General features: G+C 38.7%; 1 protein-coding gene across 4 annotated transcripts in view; it reads left to right on the plus strand.

Annotated features, from left to right (window-relative positions):
- Bmpr2 (bone morphogenetic protein receptor type 2) overlaps positions 1–18,302 on the plus strand; it is a 115,412-nt gene extending 97,110 nt beyond the window's left edge. For 2 of the 4 annotated variants that reach the window (XM_063266598.1, XM_006244952.5), the window contains 3 exons: positions 4,646–4,818; positions 8,409–9,688; positions 11,150–18,302. In XM_063266598.1, coding sequence (XP_063122668.1) covers positions 4,646–4,818; positions 8,409–9,688; positions 11,150–11,397 — 1,701 coding nt within the window. In that variant the 3' untranslated portion in view covers positions 11,398–18,302. Of the gene's footprint in view, positions 1–4,645; positions 4,819–8,408; positions 9,689–11,146 lie in introns of all 4 variants that reach the window. The other 2 variants (XM_006244951.5, NM_080407.1) reach the window with 2 other exon arrangements.
- Positions 18,303–19,198: the final 896 nt, after the last annotated feature.

Below are 19,198 nucleotides of genomic sequence, written 5' to 3' on the forward strand. Positions count from 1 at the left end.
ACATCAGAATTGTGTTGTGTGAACATTTCCTGTACAACAGTACTGAGCATGGTGTCTTAGGAAGCACATTACTATATTGCCACAAGCTCTGGCCTTTTGGGAAAGCTTGCTTTTACTATCACCAGCCACGATTCCCTGGTTCCTTGTTGTCTTCACTTCCTGTTCTTTTTAGGCTCTACACACGAAGCAACAGTTTTTAAATCTTATGTCTTTCTCTTACTTTTAGATGATTTTCTTTCTTTGCTGAAGTTCTACTTAAGTAATTATGCTACCATATGAGTAAGGTGTTAGACATCACAGTCCTTGCATGTTTAAGAGCATTCCATCTCGGTATCATACATGAGTAGTATTTAACAGAGTAACAGTTTCAAAGAGCGAAAATGTCCCCCAGCCTCCAGTCTTCATAATGAAAAGCTGGATATAGTCCAATCTTTCTCCATTTTGGGGGCAGGAGTGTATGGTATGTGCACATTTGGGGGTCAGAGGACAATGTGGCAGTCAGTTCTTGGTTTTGCCTTGTTGAGGCAGGGTCCCTCTTTCTGTTTCTGCCACACTGCATACTCCAGATTGCCTAGCCCATGAGTTTCTAGTCAGCTCTGTCTCCATTGCCCACCTCACAGCACAAGTGCTGAGGTTTTTCATAAAGGACACTGAATCCTTCTTTGAATGTGTTCCAAGGACTGAGCTCAGAACCCAGGTTGTCATGCTTGCCTCAATAGTGTTTTTGCCTACCAGCCTATCTCCCACAGACCTCCACTGTTTTCTGCTTCGTCTTTCTCTTTTTCCCCCTTTTGAAATAAGTTCTCAGTAAGCTCAGAGTGCCCTCAAACCCTCTGCATAGCTGGGGATGGCTTTAAATGCCCCATCCTTCTGCATCCACCTCTCACATATTGGCTGACTGACTGTTTTAGAGGTAAAGAGACACCATGATCAAGGCAACTTATAAAACATTTAATTGGGGGTGTGCTTAAGTTACAAAGTGTTAGACCATGATCATCATGACAGGATGTGGTGGCATGCAGGCAGGCATGGTGCTGAAGCATTAGCTGACAGCTGATGCTGATCAGTAGGCAGCTATCAGAGAAGACAAGGTTGAGCCTGGTGTGGGCTTTTGAAACCTCAAATCTGAAACCCTCAGTGACAACACACTTCTTCCATCAAGCACACACCTCCTGATCCTTCCCAAACAGGATCTGCATTCAAGCATATGAGCCCATGGAGGCTACTCCTCTTCAAACAGGATCTGCATTCAAGTGTATGAGCCCATGGAGGCTACTCCTCCACTCCACCACAGTGGAGTCTACCACCACACCCAGTTTTTGTCTGTGTGTTTGAAAGCTATTAAGACTCCTTTTACCAAAGCAGTTTTGAAATTTCACTTGGGTGTGTGTTAGCATGGATCTTTTCACATTTCCCCCTGGGTATTGAATAGGTTTTTCAGTTTGAAAATTCAGAACTTTCCTCAGTCAGAAGCTCTCCAGTATTTCTTTTAAAATTACTTCTTTCCTTATATTTCTTTGACCTTGAATTCTCACTAAACTAATATTGAAGCACCTGACACTTCAAGTCTGATTATCTTTCTTTTATTTTCCATCTTTTGTGTGTGTGGGAGTCAGGGCTACCCATGTAACTGAGCATACTTTTAGTCCCCACCTTCACCTCTGAAGTGTGTGTGCCACTGTGCTGACTGTGGGATGTTGTCCTCTAATGCAGTGTCTTGTGTATGCTGGCAGTCTACCCTCTGAGCTACACCTCCAGCCTCCATCTGGTTTTCATCATTGCTCAACGTTGTTCAGGACGTGCTCGGCTTTATCTTTTGAGTTCTCGGCTAATTTCTCACTAGTACGTGGTAGCAGTTATTTCTTCAGTGTATTTTTCTAATTTCCTGGATGGGAGGATAACTCATCAGGCCAAGACCCTTGCCACCCAGCTTGATGACGTATTTAAGTCCCTGGGATCCAGAGTAGACAGACAGAACTGACCGATGCAGGTTGTCCTCTGACTGCTATATGCACACCACAGCACATGCCATTCTCCCTCAGAATGGACTCAAAAATTTTTATTTCAGCTTTTGCAGTCATACTTATATTTCTAGGAGGCTTCCTATTTCCTCAGTGATCTCTTTTTTTAAGAAGGTAGTAATGATTACTCTGAAGGTATTCATTATATCTTTATACGTAGTACAAATTAATTTTCTTAACTATAATTTAAAAAAAGCATGAAGAAATATAGTAATTTAAATCATTTTACTATATATTTTCACATCCCATTTTTGGATTGCCTTAGTAGAATAGAATATTTTCATTATTGTTATATCAAAGACTAAAGAATCCCTGTATATTTCCATTCAGATATATTGAATTTATCTCATTGGCCATCTTTGTTAATAGATTAATGTCAAAGCAAGCTTGTGCTTCAGATCTTCAGGTGTATGGCCATTACAGAGCTTATTATTATCTTCGTATGCACACGATTCCCTCCCAATGCAGTTTTGCTCTGGGAACTTGGGCAGCTCCTTAAGAGCCCTCATAGGTGGGAGGATGAGTTGTTCTTTACCATGGCTCTCCAGAGCTGCTGACCCCACGGGGAATTGTCTATGAAATCTTTGAGATTTTGTTATAATAAACTGCAACTTCCTTTCATCTTCTTTAAATTGTTTGATTTCACCACAACTAAGGTCTATTTGAAGTATCTGTTTGCATCCCTACTATTGTGGGATATGCAGCATATGCAGATTTACCCGGAAACTTTTTACTTCTAATTTAGATGAAGTTGCTAAGTAAGGGATTTGTAATACTTGGTTTACTTCCAACAAATCCATTTAAACCTGATAAGTTACAGCCAGGAGCGGGGGAAACAGTTTCACTGCAGTAACAATACAATACAAGAATTAGGGAGGAGGTGTATAGTTTATTAAAATGAGTAAGGGTTTCTTAATTCTCTCTTAAAAAGGAAGAGCTATTTAAAATACAGTTTATTAGCTCTTATAATTATTTGTAATTACTTTTTAAATCTTAGGGTAGAGAACCCCATTTAACTTTCTTATAGGGCATGTCTACTAGCAATGCACTCCCTAGATTTGTTATACCTGGGATTATATTAATTTCTTCATTATTGAAGGATAATTTTATTTGATATGTAATTCTTAACAGTTGTTTTCTATTTCAATGCTTTAAATATGTCACACCTATCTTGCTTCAATGGTTTCCACTGAGAAATGGCTGTTGATCTTATTGGAGAGTCTTTTTTGAAATTTCTCATTGTCAGAATCTCCGTGGGGGGGTTGTTGTTTCTTTTTGTTTTGGTTTGGTTTGGTTTGGTTTGGTTTGGTTTATGACACTTCAGCTGTAAGTTGTCTTATGAAGCTGTGGCTTTATTCTATCCTGCTTAGTGTTCGTCAAGTTTCTTGGGTCTGTGGATTCACTTATTTTGCTTAATTTGAGGAGTTTCAAACCATGTGTTCAGGCATTCCTCCTGCCCCTTTCTCATCCCCATTTGGAAGCCCTACACTGAATATTCAGCATGTGTGCTCCTGTTCTGGGATCATGTCCATGTCTCCTATCTCTGCTCCTTATTTTATTGACTTCTGGCCTTACACGGAATCATTTTGTTTTTCATCTTCAACTCCACAGGTTCTTTCTTCTGTCCCCTTATATTTGCTATTTAGCTACTCAAATAAATACTGAAATTTTGTTACTGTGTTTTAAAGTATCATTTTAAGTCTTTTAAAAATAATGTTTATCTTTTATAGCTGCTCTGTTTATTAAAAACATACTTTAGGGCTGGAGAGATAGCTTAGCGGTTAAGAGCACCGACTTCTCTTCCAGAGGTCCTGAGTTCAAATCCCAGCAAACACCTGGTGGCTCACAACCATCTGTAATGGGATCTTCTGGCATGCAGGCATACATGCAAATAGAGCACTCAGACACATAAAGTAAATAAATCCAGAAATAAAACATGCATGCATACACACACACATTTGTATGAGGGTGTCAGAACAAGAGTTAGACAGTTGTGAGCTGTCACGTTGTTGCTGGGATTTGAACTCAGGTACTCTTGAAAAGCAGTCTGTACTCTTAACTGTTTAAATTCTGGTGATCAAACTTACATCACCAGCTTATTCAGCAAGTGACTTTGCCCTCTGAGCCACCTCATGCTGGTCCATAAACTTATTTTTGAAATGTGATTAGTGGCTATTGATAACAGGGTTGTGTATTAACAATAGCAATGTAAATCCCAGGCCTTGAAGAAACACATTAACATACCACAGCTGTTCCTTTTCAGGGAGCTAAGTTAAAAGTTCCTTATCTGCTTACTCCTTTGCTTTTAGGAATCCCTCATTTTTACTCTTTTAGAAGAGTATTTTATTATATTTTTTAAAATATTAGTTTGGAGCCTAGCATGGTGGCACACATCTTTAATCCCAGCACTAGGAGGCAGTGGCAGAGGCAGGAGGATCTCAGTTCTCTGCCAGCCTAGTCTTCAGAGTGCATTCTAGAACAGCCAAGGTTACACAGGGAAACCTTGTTTTGAAGCAAACAAACCACACAAACAAAACCTGATTTTCTTTGATATATTTTAAATTAAAAACCTGAATACAGTTTTTAAAAACAGCATATTATCTGATGTATATTTTATGCTATAGGCAGTGAGGTCACTCAAAGAAACAATCGAAGACTGCTGGGACCAGGATGCAGAGGCTCGGCTCACTGCACAGTGTGCTGAGGAGAGAATGGCTGAACTCATGATGATATGGGAGAGAAACAAGTCTGTGAGCCCAACGGTCAACCCAATGTCGACTGCTATGCAGAACGAACGGTAGGATCCGGAGGGGCTTGGAATCTATCTGAAGGTGTTGGCAGCCGCCACCAAATGAAGGACAGGGATAAACTTCCTTTTTTTAGAGTGATTTATTTTTGTTACTTTTAATTATGTGTATGTGGGAGCAGGGATGTGCAGATGAGATGAGATGAGAACCCCCAGAGCTAGGATTATAGGCAGTTTGTGAGCTCTGGTGCTGTGATCTGAATTCAGGTCCTCTTCAAGAAGAATGTAGCTCTTAAACACAGAGCCATCTCTGTAGCCTTTCAGTATTTCCATTCTTATTCCAGAAATATTTATTTATATGAATACAAGACAGAATATGGGGCTGAAGAGGTGGCTCAATAGTTAAGAGACTGGGGCTGGGGATTTAGCTCAGTGGTAGAGCGCTTACCTAGGAAGCACAAGGCCCTGGGTTCGGTCCCCAGTTCCGAAAAAAAGAACCAAAAAAAAAAAAAAAAAAAAAAGCACTGACTGCCCTTCCAGAGGTCCCGAGTTCAAATCCCAGCAACCACATGGGGGCTCACAATCATCTGCAATGGGATCTGATGCCCTCTTCTGGTGTGTCTGAAGACAGTGACAGTGTGTTTATATATAATAAATAAATAAATAAATCTTTTAAAAAAAAAGACAGAATATGTATTTTTATATCTAAAGATACAGGAAAAGAAATTAGTTTTTATTACCTAGTTGTACTGGCGTATACTATTAGCACTCAGATCTCTGAGTTCAAGGCCAGCCTGGTATACAGAGAAAGTTCCTGCACAGCCAGAGCTACACAGAGAAACAATATCTTGAAAAATTTAATTAATAATTAGTCTTTATTAATATAACTTGCCCTTAATGTTAAGGGTAAAACATTTTCATAGTTATAAAACGTGTGTAAGAATGTCTACATTCATGTGGGATATCTTTTGTTGTTATTAGTAGTCTTCTCTCTTCTTTTGAGCAAATAAAACTGTGACCCAACTGCTGTTTCACTGGACACTAAGACTTTCTGACTGCCTATCCAGTGATTTTTTTTTCTTAAAAGAATACTTTACTAATAAGTTCACAGTAACATCACCCAAAAGTGGCCTTCTACTCCAATGCGAATATTGTTTTTATGAGACATTTCATTTGTTAGAACTATAATTTTGAATCCTAAATAAAAAGGTTTCTAACAAAATTAACTAGGCATGGTAGTTAATGCCTGTCATTTCAGAGCTTGGGAGGCTGAGGCAAGAGGATTGCCACAAGTTCAAAGCCAGTTTAGACTATCTTATGAATTCCAGGCCAATCTGGGCTTGTCTCAAAATGTAAAAAGCCAAAACATCCCTATAATTTGGTACTTGTAAATAGATCACCTATATTCTTGGTTCTGCATTTGGGAGTAAAAATAACAACTTTATTACTTTATATAATAAATATTTAAAAGTTTCAAGAAAATGTCCAGGAAAATATTACCAGGGGACATGTAAATAAAAATATACTTTTCTTGAAATTTTTTCTATTTTCTACTCCCCTCTGTAAGAACAGTCTACATTATGTGTGATTTACACTACTAGTAAATAGGTAGAGTGGGCTTCAGCTAAATACCCTGCTTCTCACAAGCCAAGGAGGGTAGAGAGCAGCTTCTGAATACAAGCGTCCTCACTTTACAAGTACTAGAAAAGTCTTCTGCTTCCATCCTCACTCTGCATTTCCACTGCGCTATAGTCTGTAAACTATGCAATCTATTCATCTGTCAAGATTCAGCAGAGAGACTGGAGAGCTGGCTCAGTGGTTGAGAGCCCTTGTTGCCCTTGCAGAGAAGCCTGGTTCAGTTCCCAGCGCCCACCCACATGGTTGTTCCTAACCGTTGCAACTCAGAGTCCAAGAGTCCAACTCCCTATTCTAACCTCTACAGGTACCACACGGTGCACACATATATCTGCAGGCAAATGTTTATATACATAAAATAAAGACTTAAAGGGTTAGTGAAGCTTTTACTTTAAATACTTGGTAATTTTTCTTGAATGATAAGAAAAACAATCTATGTCTCTCCTTTCCTTTGGCTTTTCCCCCCTTTCTTTGTGTACTCACCTCTACTTGGAATGAGTCTTCTCACCTCTGATCTCTTGTCAGTTAGTTTCCTTAAATGATAGTTCATTCAATAGGTGTTTGCACTGTAGGCTTTATTTTATTGAGCCTTAACCTCTCCATACATCCTTAATTTCCCTTTCATGGTTATACAACAACATTTTCTTACAAGTGTATTTGTTATCTGATGTTATAAATTGTCATCCCCTGTAATACAGCAATCTTTTGAGAACCTAGTTTCCTACAGCTGATGAGTCTCTTCTGTAATACTGTTATCTGTTAATGTCTCAGTACCTTGGTCATCTCAGTGAAGGCTATCCCTTCTGTAATGAGATTTTAAATAATTACAGAATGGTTAATAAATTAAAGAATAATTATAGGCAGCCCAGAGCTGTCATGCCCAGGAGTGCTGTTGTTGGCTGTTCATCTCAGTAACTAAAGAATTTTCCTGAATCTTGGTTCCTTTGAGTGTCATATTCACCTCATGTCCTAGCTCTACAACTTACACTGATAGTGGCTTCCTGTGAACATGCTGCATTGTTAGTCTGTGCTCTTAAATGAGCATGTTTGGAAAAGTGAACAAATTCAATGTTCTTTTTCATTGCTCAGCCACTTGAACCTAGTCCATAACATATTTGTTGAGCATATACTGTTGGATCTAGGATTACAGAAATACAATATAAATACACCTGTGTGGTTCCTCTACTTACAAAACTATCTACTTGTACAAATGTACAGTTCATTAAAAGTGTATTGTTCTGGGGCTGGGGATTTAGCTCAGTGGTAGAGCGCTTACCTAGGAAGCGCAAGGCCCTTGGTTCGGTCCCCAGCTCCGAAAAAAAAACAAAAAAAAACAAAAAAAAGTGTATTGTTCTTTGCTGATGATATAAAATTATAGGTGAGGGTTTTTTTAAATTAACTCTTCTGTATTTTTTTTTAAATTTTTCTTTTGTTCTTCCAAGGCCAGAAGATGGCATTGGATCTCCAGGGACTGAAATTACAGGCATTTGTGAGCTGTCATGTGGGTGCTGGAAATCAAAGAGTTGCTGAGACACTTACCCACTGAGTCATCTCCTCCAGCCCCAAAGTTAATAATGAGCGCCCATAAAAATTCTATCTGGAACCATATAGATTTCCACACAGTCTTACAGACTGCATAAAATAACCTCATAAAGTTTGAATTTACCAAGCTGTTAACAATTACCAGGAGTTTGAAGTAATCTCTTAAATATGATTCAGGGTAAAATAGTAGTGAGATGGTTTGGTGGGTGAAGTGCTTGCCACCAAGCCTGACAGTCTGAGTTTGATCCCTAACCCACATGTTGGAAAAGAAGCACCTCCCACAAGTAGTCCTCTGATCTCCACGCGTGCCTCATATACATTCAACTAAAAAAAGCAATAAAAAGACTGTAAAGCATAAAATGAAAAGCAGTGGGGCTTTGGAATCAGTAGTGTTTGCTGGGAATAGATGACAGTTTGTTATTAAGTTTGTGTTCTCAATGTCTACGTTTTTCTCTCTCTTCAAGCAACCTATCACATAATAGGCGTGTGCCAAAAATCGGGCCTTACCCAGATTATTCCTCTTCCTCATATATTGAAGACTCAATTCATCACACTGACAGCATTGTGAAAAATATTTCCTCTGAGCATTCAATGTCCAGCACACCGTTGACAATAGGAGAAAAGAACCGAAACTCAATTAATTATGAACGACAGCAAGCACAAGCTCGAATCCCTAGCCCAGAAACAAGCGTCACAAGCCTGTCCACAAACACAACCACCACAAACACCTCTGGCCTCACTCCAAGTACTGGCATGACCACGATATCTGAGATGCCATACCCAGATGAGACACATTTGCATGCCACAAATGTTGCACAGTCACTCGGGCCAACCCCTGTCTGCTTACAGCTGACAGAAGAAGACTTGGAAACTAATAAGCTAGACCCAAAAGAAGTTGATAAGAACCTCAAGGAAAGCTCTGATGAGAATCTCATGGAGCATTCTCTGAAGCAGTTCAGTGGGCCAGACCCGTTGAGCAGTACCAGTTCCAGCTTGCTTTATCCACTCATAAAGCTTGCGGTGGAAGTGACTGGACAACAGGACTTCACACAGGCTGCAAATGGGCAAGCATGTTTAATTCCTGATGTCCCACCTGCTCAGCTCTATCCTCTCCCTAAGCAACAGAACCTTCCGAAGAGACCTACTAGTTTGCCTTTGAACACCAAAAATTCAACTAAAGAACCCCGGCTAAAATTTGGCAACAAGCACAAATCAAACTTGAAACAAGTAGAAACTGGAGTTGCCAAGATGAATACAATCAATGCAGCAGAGCCTCATGTGGTGACAGTAACTATGAATGGTGTGGCAGGTAGAAGCCACAATGTTAATTCCCATGCTGCCACAACCCAGTATGCCAATGGGGTAGTGCCATCTGGCCAGGCAGCCAACATAGTGGCACATAGGGCCCAAGAAATGCTGCAGAATCAATTTAATGGTGAGGATACCAGACTGAATATCAATTCCAGTCCTGATGAACATGAACCTTTACTGAGACGAGAGCAGCAGGCTGGCCATGATGAAGGGGTTCTGGATCGTTTGGTAGACAGGAGGGAACGGCCATTAGAAGGTGGCCGAACTAATTCCAATAACAACAACAGCAATCCATGTTCAGAACAAGATGTCCCTACACAAGGTGTTACAAGCACAGCTGCAGACCCTGGGCCAGCAAAGCCCAGAAGAGCACAGAGGCCCAATTCTCTGGATCTTTCAGCCACAAATATCCTGGATGGCAGCAGCATGCAGAGTAAGTGTGTGTGTGTGTGTGTGTGTGTGTGTGTGTGTGTGTGTGTGTGTGTGTGTGCATGTGTGTACAGTATACAGAGTAAATGTGTGTGTGTATGTGTGCAGTTTACAGAGTAAGAGTGTGTGTGTGTGCAGTATACAGAGTAAGTGTGTGTGTGTGTGTGTGTGTGTGTGTGTGTCTGTGTGTCTGTGTGTGTGTGTGTGTGTCTGTGTGTGTGTTTGTATTAAGGGGTTGGAAAAATTACTTTATAGACCAGGCTGGTCTTAAATTCCCGAAGTGCTGAGATTAGGAGTGTGCCAACACACCCAGATCTTAATAAATTGTAGAAGTCAAGAGACTTCTTTTATGTGTTTTATGCTTTCTTAAACTAAAGAGTGGACTGAAAGAAGGTCTCCGAATAGCAAATTATCTACCCCTTGCCTGGAGGTGTAGCTCATAGGTAGAGCACCTGCCCATAATACATAAGACCTAGGTTTTAGTTCCAGAACCACAAAGAAAAGAAAACCTGGCTCTTTGCTTAAGTGGTTTATATTACAAGCTAGTTGACTCAACTTTCGTGCTTCTGTATCCATAAAGCTTCTTGTCAAGTATGAAAACAGAATTAATGGGATAATGGTCATCCCTCCAAAACTGTTACGTGTTAGAGACCGTATGATTTGGTCATTTGGACATTGTTTTGCTTTGTCTTTTTGAGACAAGGACTCATTCAGTAACTCACTGTGGCCAGAGGCTGGACTTGAAGTCAGTATCCTTCTCCTTGGATTCTAGGAACTTGGATTACAGGAGTACATCACCCACTCACAGCTAGCCCTGCTGTCAGCATTAAGTCAAATGATACCTGTTTTTAAGCAAGTTGGAGTCTACACCAGAACAAAAGAATTTGAGAATATAATGAAGAATTTTGAATTTTCTTAGTTCTTGTGAGTTTTAATTATTTTTTTAGATAAGACTCAAAACTGAGTTGGTTGAATTTTGCCTAGAGAAACATCACCTAGAATCATCACATATTCAAGAAATGTCCTTCATTGGACTCTATGCTGGCTTGACCTGTTTGTGAAATTCAGCCCCTTGTTCTCCATCCAGCTTAGTTTTGTTTGGTTTTGCTGATAGCGTCTTACACAGCTCAGGCAGGCCTTGTGCGGAGGATCTTGAGCCTCTGACCCTCTTGCTTCTACTTCCAAGGTGCTGTGACTGCCATATGCACCAGGACTGGGGGGCTCTTGTGCTGCTGAGTTGGAGCTCAGGACCCTTTGCATTCTAGGCAAGCACTCCATCAGCTGCATTATATGCCCAACGAACTCCTCTACTTTTAAATATTTTCGGGGTTGGGGATTTAGCTCAGTGGCAGAGCACTTGCCTAGCAAGCGCAAGGCCCTGGGTTCGGTCCCCAGCTCCGAAAAAAAAGAATTAAAAAAAAAATATTTTCCTTTTACACAGCTCATTTCCTTTTGTTTCCAGTAGGTGAGTCAACGCAGGATGGCAAATCAGGATCAGGCGAAAAGATCAAGAGACGTGTGAAAACTCCATACTCTCTTAAGCGGTGGCGCCCATCCACCTGGGTCATCTCCACCGAGCCACTGGACTGTGAGGTCAACAACAATGGCAGTGACAGGGCAGTCCATTCTAAATCTAGCACTGCTGTGTACCTCGCAGAGGGAGGCACTGCCACAACCATGGTGTCTAAAGATATAGGAATGAATTGTCTGTGAGATGTTTTCAAGCTTATGGAGTGAAATTATTTTTTTGCATCATTTAAACATGCAGAAGACATTTTAAAAAAAAAAAAACTGCTTTAACCTCCTGTCAGCACCCCTTCCCACCCCTGCAGCAAGGACTTGCTTTAAATAGATTTCAGCTATGCAGAAAACTTTAGCTTATGCTTCCATATTTTTTAATTTTGTTTTTTAAGTTTTGCACTTTTGTTTAGTCTTGCTAAAGTTCTATTTGTCTGTTATGACCACATTATATGTGTGCTTATCAAAAGTGGTCTCAAAATATTTTTTTTAAGAAAAAAAGCAAAAACAATGTATTGCTGATAATCAGTTTGGACCATTTTCTAAAGGTCATTAAAACAGAAGCAAATTAAGACAGGTTTGACTGCAACGGTGTCTGGTATCCATGTTTTATTTCTGGGCACAAGCTAGTTTATATGTTAACGTGTTTTTGACCATAATCTGTTGGACATTCTTCTGTGTTTTATTTGAATGTGCAATAGTCTGTAGACCACAAAGAAGCTTTCTCATCTGCTCTCTTCCTAGCAGGGCACACATTCTTCTTCCATTGTTGAAAGAAACATTTTCCCTGGTCTTCGACAATATGAACATTTTCCAGCTTTCTCCTTATGGAGATGCTTAGACGCTGTCCAAAGGGCTCCACACAGGACTTACCAAAACATGTATTGAGATGCCATTGTCTTCTAACCTTCCAGTGCTAAGTGTTTCCTTCCAGGCATTTCACTAAGCATGTCTGGTTCTGGTTTTGGAAGCTCATAAGAGAGCATAGAACAAAACAGAGGAAAGCAAATATTAGCCTTCTCCCTTTTATTTTTCTATGTTTATGTTCATGTCTGTATTCATTATTTAAGAAGTATTTTTTATCAAAAAATGTATAGAGCTAAACCTACATGGAATGTTTAAATAGCTGGGCAAAGTGATTAGTATAGTAACTTTCACTTTCTGACCGTCACAAATTAAATCACATTTCCTATTTATAGTAACTTCAGGAGTAATCGAATCTATAGGATGGTTCCTTGTTTCCCAGCACTGCCTGACAGTTCTATGTGAAAAAGTGATTCCTCCTCCTCCCGTGACCTAAAACACTGTGGAAAGCTCCAGCCAGCTCGCCAGATCCTATGGAAGAAAGGCTTGCTGCCAACTTAGGGCCGTTGAGCAGACTAAGATTGGCCCTGTCTTTCCTAACTTCGTTCTTCACTGACTGCTTTTGTAGTTTCTCCCTTTGCCAGTTTCACACGTTCTCTGATGGCGAGCAGCACTCACTGTTTGTCGTGATAGAGCGTCTTCTGCTGACGATGTGCCGTGGCCTTGCTGTCACGATGCTTTTGCTTCTTTTGTCACTAGTGATCTCTGAAACAACAGTCTCTGTGTCTTTTAATAAAGCACTTTCTGTCAAAAATTTTAGAAAATTTCCCTAAACATTGCTTCCTATCAGTTTGTAGACACTGTTCTCATGGTTTTCAGATTCTCAGAATCCTTAATATCCATTATCTGACTATGTTTTCAGTTTTAGCAGGAAGATAAAAAGTTAAGTGCAAATCTCCAAAGTCCTGATTTTGGTTCTTCTGTCCTGAACCATTTTAATCCATTCTCATTTGTAATCCTCTTTCCTTCCGTTTAACTCGTACCCGACCTGCCGTGCTTTGACGTGACAGCGTTTTCCATGTAGTCAGCCGCAGCACTGACGAGAGCTCTCAGTTCTTAGGATTAGGATTGTCTTACCTGTGCCCAGGACTCCTTTCTGACTTTTGTGTTTCATCGGCCCCTCTTGTGGTTCAGAGTCTTATATATATTTTTGTCTTCTCCATACAGTTGTTTTTGTTTTTGTTTTTTCTCTAGTTAGTTACTGCCCTTTGTCTATGTAACAAATAATTTGAATCTTTCACTCATTTCTTTTGTCCAAATGGCTTTCAAATGCATTTCAGAATTTTTATTTTCCAATTGTATGACAACTTTAAATCATAATAAATTATATTCCTCCCATCTTCAATTTGAAACATTAAGAATAAATGACCCTTTGAGGTCCAACTGATCTTTTCCTATCAGAAAAATTGTCTTACATTCTGATACAGTGTATATTAGGGCCAGTCAGTTTGAATTTTTCAAGTCTTTAATGTTTAATAATAGAATGCTTCAAAAATTAATATGCCAGATAAAAGAAATCTCTATAGTTCCCATCTCATGCAAATGTATTTAAAACAAATAATTCCTTGAACTGCTTGAAGAATAGGAAAGGTAGTAAGTATAGGTCATTTTAATAAAATTTGAAATCTGTACTACACAGCATGCAGAAATCCCTTTAACACTAGTTAGATTTATTTAATCTGATTCTTGAGCCGAAATGGAATTTACCACAAAATTTCACACACAGAAATTAATTTTAGGCCTTTTGAATGAAAGTCATTTAATTTAAAAAGATTTCTAGGGACAGTAATATAATAGGACATCAGAGTATGGTTAGTTCCCTTAAGAATATTCTAGTTGTGGGGCTGGAGGGATGACATAATAATAACAGTGCTTCCTGCGCTTACAGAGGACCCAAGTTCAGTTCCCAGCAGCTACATGGCAGCTCACAACTTCCACAGAATCCAATTCCCTCTTTTGGCCTCCACTGACATGCACATAACACCATCCTACCCGCACACACACACACATGCACATAATTATAAATGACAACAGTAAACCTTAAAATACTAGTTATATACCAGAGCTATGTGATGGAAATAACTTGATTTGAATTATGTATAGAGTAAAATCATTTAAATAAAAATCCTAGCTAATTTAAATGTATAATTTAAAAAATACTGCTACTGTAGAAGTTTGTGAAGACATGCTGAAAACTGGCATTACATACACTCATCTTTTCATTCTCAGAGCAACCATTATTATAATTAATATTCATATTTTACAAATGAGGAAATAAAAATTAAATGGAAATCTGTCTGTTTCATCCCAGACATACCTGGGATTTCACCCTGGGTCTGTCTCTCCATGTGTCTTTTATGCACAACACATGGTCTACATTCTTTATGAGCTGATGTGCAGTGTCCTGACATGTTGTGCTCCAGCAGACGTGTGGTTTGTGTGTAAGCCAGGCCAGGTTCCTTAATGATCTTAAGTTAGGTAAAGCTAAAACAGTTCCTAATTCAATACAAAATTCAGCCCACATCTCAACAGTCGTCTTACCTGTCTCCTAATATTTTTACATTGCAGAAGAAAAGGGAAAGTAAATGCTAGGAGACAGTGAAGGGAGCAGATGGAGCGGGAGCTCCCTAACGTGACCCCGTACCTCTCTCGGAAAGAAGACTTTTATGTAAACTTGCAGTCTTCTCAATCCTTTGACTCCATCTTTAAAGCTTCAGTTTTACCAATGTTAGGAAAAAGTTGTTAATCCAGAGAACTAAATAATCTGTAGAGAGAGTAGAAGGTTAACATTCGCAGGCTTGTGGAGCTTCTGGATGTGTGTATACTTTTTCCAGAACCTGTATGTTGGTTCTGAATATAAGGAACACTCAAATCAGTGGGAATTACAAATTTTATTTAAAATATTTCCAAGTTTGACTTCTGAATCCCAAAGGAAAATCTGATATGGTACAGCTAACCTGTTTACTCTCTGTTAATTAGTCATTTAAAGTGGAAAGAAAATAAACATTGGTTTCCTCTTGTCATGTTTATGGACATAAATATTTCACTGGGAGTCACTATTAGAATTTGATATTATATTTATCACATTTTATAAACCTATGTTGAGCTTAGTACCAGTCATGTATATGTTATTATATGATTAGCCACAGGTTTTTGAAAATATATAATTACCTTATATCCTTAAGTCCTTAAAAGATTCTGCACACATTCTAATTCTACTGTTCTAGACCAGCATTCTAGGATGTGTGTAACAACCCCTTATAGGCCCTAGGAGCCTTTTAGGCTATAATAGTTTTAAATATTCACACCCTTGACTAGCAGTGGGTTGTGGTGTATTTTGCTTTTCTTTTTAAGTTTTTTTTAGATTATGAACTATGCAAACTTCATCCAAAAACTACCTTTCATGATCCCTTCCTAACTGCTTTTTGATTCTTTCAGTCTAGCCAGCTACTTTCTGAACTACTTAACAAAGGTTATTATCAAAAAAGACTTTTCTATAAGTGTCCACATTAACACTGAGGAAATCTCCATGTGCCCAAAGAGGTGGTAACACCTACCTGTTCCTCTCTTTAAGTCCCTCATGGTTTATAGCACCTGTCCTCCACTGTCTGACTTGCAGTCATATGTCAGGAAAGTTTTCTTCATACCTGTTCAGTCTCTCTCATTTGATTTAAGGTCTGTTTCTCATACCTAGTAGGGAGAAGAGAAGAGACAGTCATCCTCTCTAACACTCTTCAGTCAGCTTCTGGCTTCTCAGTTAACACCAGTTCATCAGATAAAATTGTTCCACTTCTTTTAGGGTTTTTTTCTTCTCAAATCTATTTTAATTACTTTATTTATATTTAAAAGCACTAAAATTCTATGTTATATTCAAATTAATTATGCCAGTTAATTTATATCACAATAGTTTGATAGAATTGAGAATAAAGATGTTACCATTGGATTTAATCATCAGACCACCTGAAAATCAGCACCTAACATTTTTGTATTATCTAACATTTTTCTATTAAAGTATGTTTTATGATTTTTATATCTGTACAGATATAACTAGAAAGCCATGCATATATAGTTGTGTATCTTTTTTTCCATTAAACGCTAACCTATGTTGCAGTATGATACAAGTATTATATGTTTGGGTATTATGATTGAGCCACAACAAATATTACACATTTTTCTTTATCAAATACTTTATTAAACACTAAATGCAAAACTAATTTTCAAAAGCAGACCCTACAAAAATCAGGTATTCGTGGTTGTTTTATATTTTTGTAGACCACTTTTGAAATGCTTGTCACTGTTTTTGCAGCATAGACTGGACTAAAACAGTTTTCATTTCAACTCTTAAATGATTAAAACTAGGTGTTTGCATAGAAAGGAAATTCTTAAAAATTTATCCCATGGCATATAAATTTTGAGAAGCTATACTTTGTGTTAAGATTATGCCCCAAATAAATCTATTGAGTCTTTTTAAAATTTTCCATTTTGTTATTACTGATGTTTGTGGTGTTTCTAATGAGCATTGTAAACATACATATTCACTTGTAAAATGTAGTTTGCAGCCCACATTAAAATCTGGAGCAGAAAGAATATTTAGAAGTATTTTTGCTTCATTAGAATGTCTAGTTTGTAAGTGAATTTAAAAAGAAAATTGACTGTACTTGAATTTACAACTTGACTGTTCTTTCTTTTTAAAATGCTTTTCCCCCATTTAATTAGTATTTTAAGTTCCAGAAACATCTTCATGGTTTGGAATCACTTTTAGACATAGTATTACTTAAAAACTCAGGGCCCCTTTCAACTGTTTGTACACTGAAAGAGTTCAGATGCTAACAAACAAGCAATTAGATCTAGTTGAATATTTAAAAGTATTTGTTGCATAGTAATGTTTCATCATATTATTTGACTTAATTCACATCACATGATGTTTGATTTCATTAATCATAAAACTTGCCCAGTTCTGTAATTACTGTACAGAAGGAATTACTCAACTAATTGGCCACATGTTACAGCAGATTTAAGCCTTGGAGTTGAAGCACTGGCTTAAACACTTTCTGTTCTTGGTTCTGTGGATGTACGTGATGGGGCAAATGTTTCATTCTGTTTTGTTTTTTAATATCAAGATTAGGAAAGGTAATTCTGACATGGAATTTCCTCATGGGATAATTAGCATTATAAGACTTTCTAAAAGTGAGCAGCTGTCGTTGGTGACAGCTCAATGTCTTTGAGAAGGTGAGCTATGGTGACCAGCTTTCCACACTGTCAGAGGCAAACAGTTGTTCTTTGAGTTGACAAGCTCAAGTTCTCATTGGTCCGCTGTATATTTAAATCTTAGCAGTGAGTTTCTTGTAATCAGTCTCTTGTCTCAGTCTCCCCGCCTTGTTATCAGTCGTAAGCATATAAAAGAAACATTTGTAAAGATGTATAAGAATAAGAAAACTAATGACTAAAAAACGCAATTCAAAGCAATTAGGTTTCAATTTAATCTTGAGTTGCTTCACTTCTGTGGCTTATTTTTTTTTTCTAGTAACATTTATTTATTTAAGCAGTGTTGTATGCCTTCTCTTTATTTCCATAGAGATTATTGTATGGGCTTGTGTAAGCTGGAATCATTCTTAATTTTCTGTTGCTAATTTTTCAGATGACTTTACATGGATAGCTGTAAAATAACTCTTAGGGTGTTATAGCTGAAACATTGGCTGGAAGACGTGTAGCTGCCATGCCTTTTCTGAATGGACAGGAGAAACAGAAGCTACCAAGTATTCACTTCTGAGGATGCTTTTCCGGAAAAGAAAGGCTGACAATACGGGCACTTCCTCAGAACCCTCCTTCTTGTTAACGGGTATCTTTCGTTGGTGTGTTTTGCTCTTACATTACAGATAGACTATTGTGTGTGAATTTATGAGTAATTACTTTCAGTTATTTTGCTTTTGTATAAGCCATCTGAGACCTTGCCATGCTGTATAAGTCGTGTGACGGAGCAGTGTGAGTGTGAGTACAGCAGATCACTCTCCTTTTGTATTATCTATGGATGCCACTATGAACGCTGACATTAAGCCACTGAAGAGTTTTCTATGAATAAGTGTAAGTAAATGCTTTGATATATATAAACCTAAATAAACAGATTGTATTGAGACAGAGACATTGGCCAAGGAAGTTTGAAGGTGGTTCTTTAGGTTTAAAAGGCTTGCTGTAAAATGGTGCATTATTCCACTTATTAAAGATCATATTAATGACAACAGCAAGTGTATTTTTTATTTTATGAAGTCTCCAGAAATTGTTACTGCTAATATGATATTATAGAGACTTTGCAATAAGAGTCAGTATATGCTGTCTCTAACACGGCTGCTCTAACTTAGTGTGATAGTGAAAGAAAGATCAACTGCAATTAGAACAATGGCTGCTGCTTTCTAGCTACTTATAATACACCTCATGCCACGTTACTCACTTTACACACAGTGGACAGTTTCACCACTCCCTTACAAACAGGTTCTCTGTCTTTTATAAGGAAAGAAACAGAAGGTCAGGAAATTTAAATACTCGGTGCAAGCCCGGAGTCGGTAAGTGGTTAATAAGATCCCAGCAGCGTATTTCATACTTCACTTTGAACTGCAGCTTTTAAGCTTTGCTTGTGGCAAGGAAAACTCATAAACAAAGACACAGTGTGCTCAGTGTTTATAGTGACCAAGACCAAATTGAAGTGACTGTAGGGTGCCCAAAGCCGCTGGGGCTCTCTTCCGCCTGCTGTCCTGATAGGATGTGGTGCTTAAGTTGCTGAGTACTGTTTTTGGTTAGAGCCTGTGTTTTGGAAGATTTAGTCTTCCTCCCACAGCGTCCTCCTACATTGCCCCGCTTCCTGCCTCCAGAGTAGCTGGGTTCTGCAAACTGCTGCTACCAGAACAGCGTGAGCAGTTGCTTAGAATTGGACGTGTGTTTGGGGGTCACCTGTGCAGATGAATTCACCTTGACGGCTAGGTAGGTATCCTGCAGGGCAAGCGTGTTCAGGCTGTGCTTGGAGCCGGCCACTCCCAGGTGCTGAGGAAACAAACACGGCCTGCTCCCAGGGGCTTTGTTGTCATCTTTTTTTTTTCTTTCTTTTCTTTTTTTCGGAGCTGGGGACTGAACCCAGGGCCTT

This window comes from Rattus norvegicus, chromosome 9, assembly GCF_036323735.1.
Source record: "Rattus norvegicus strain BN/NHsdMcwi chromosome 9, GRCr8, whole genome shotgun sequence".
In the NCBI taxonomy this organism is placed as follows: Eukaryota; Metazoa; Chordata; class Mammalia; order Rodentia; family Muridae; genus Rattus; species Rattus norvegicus.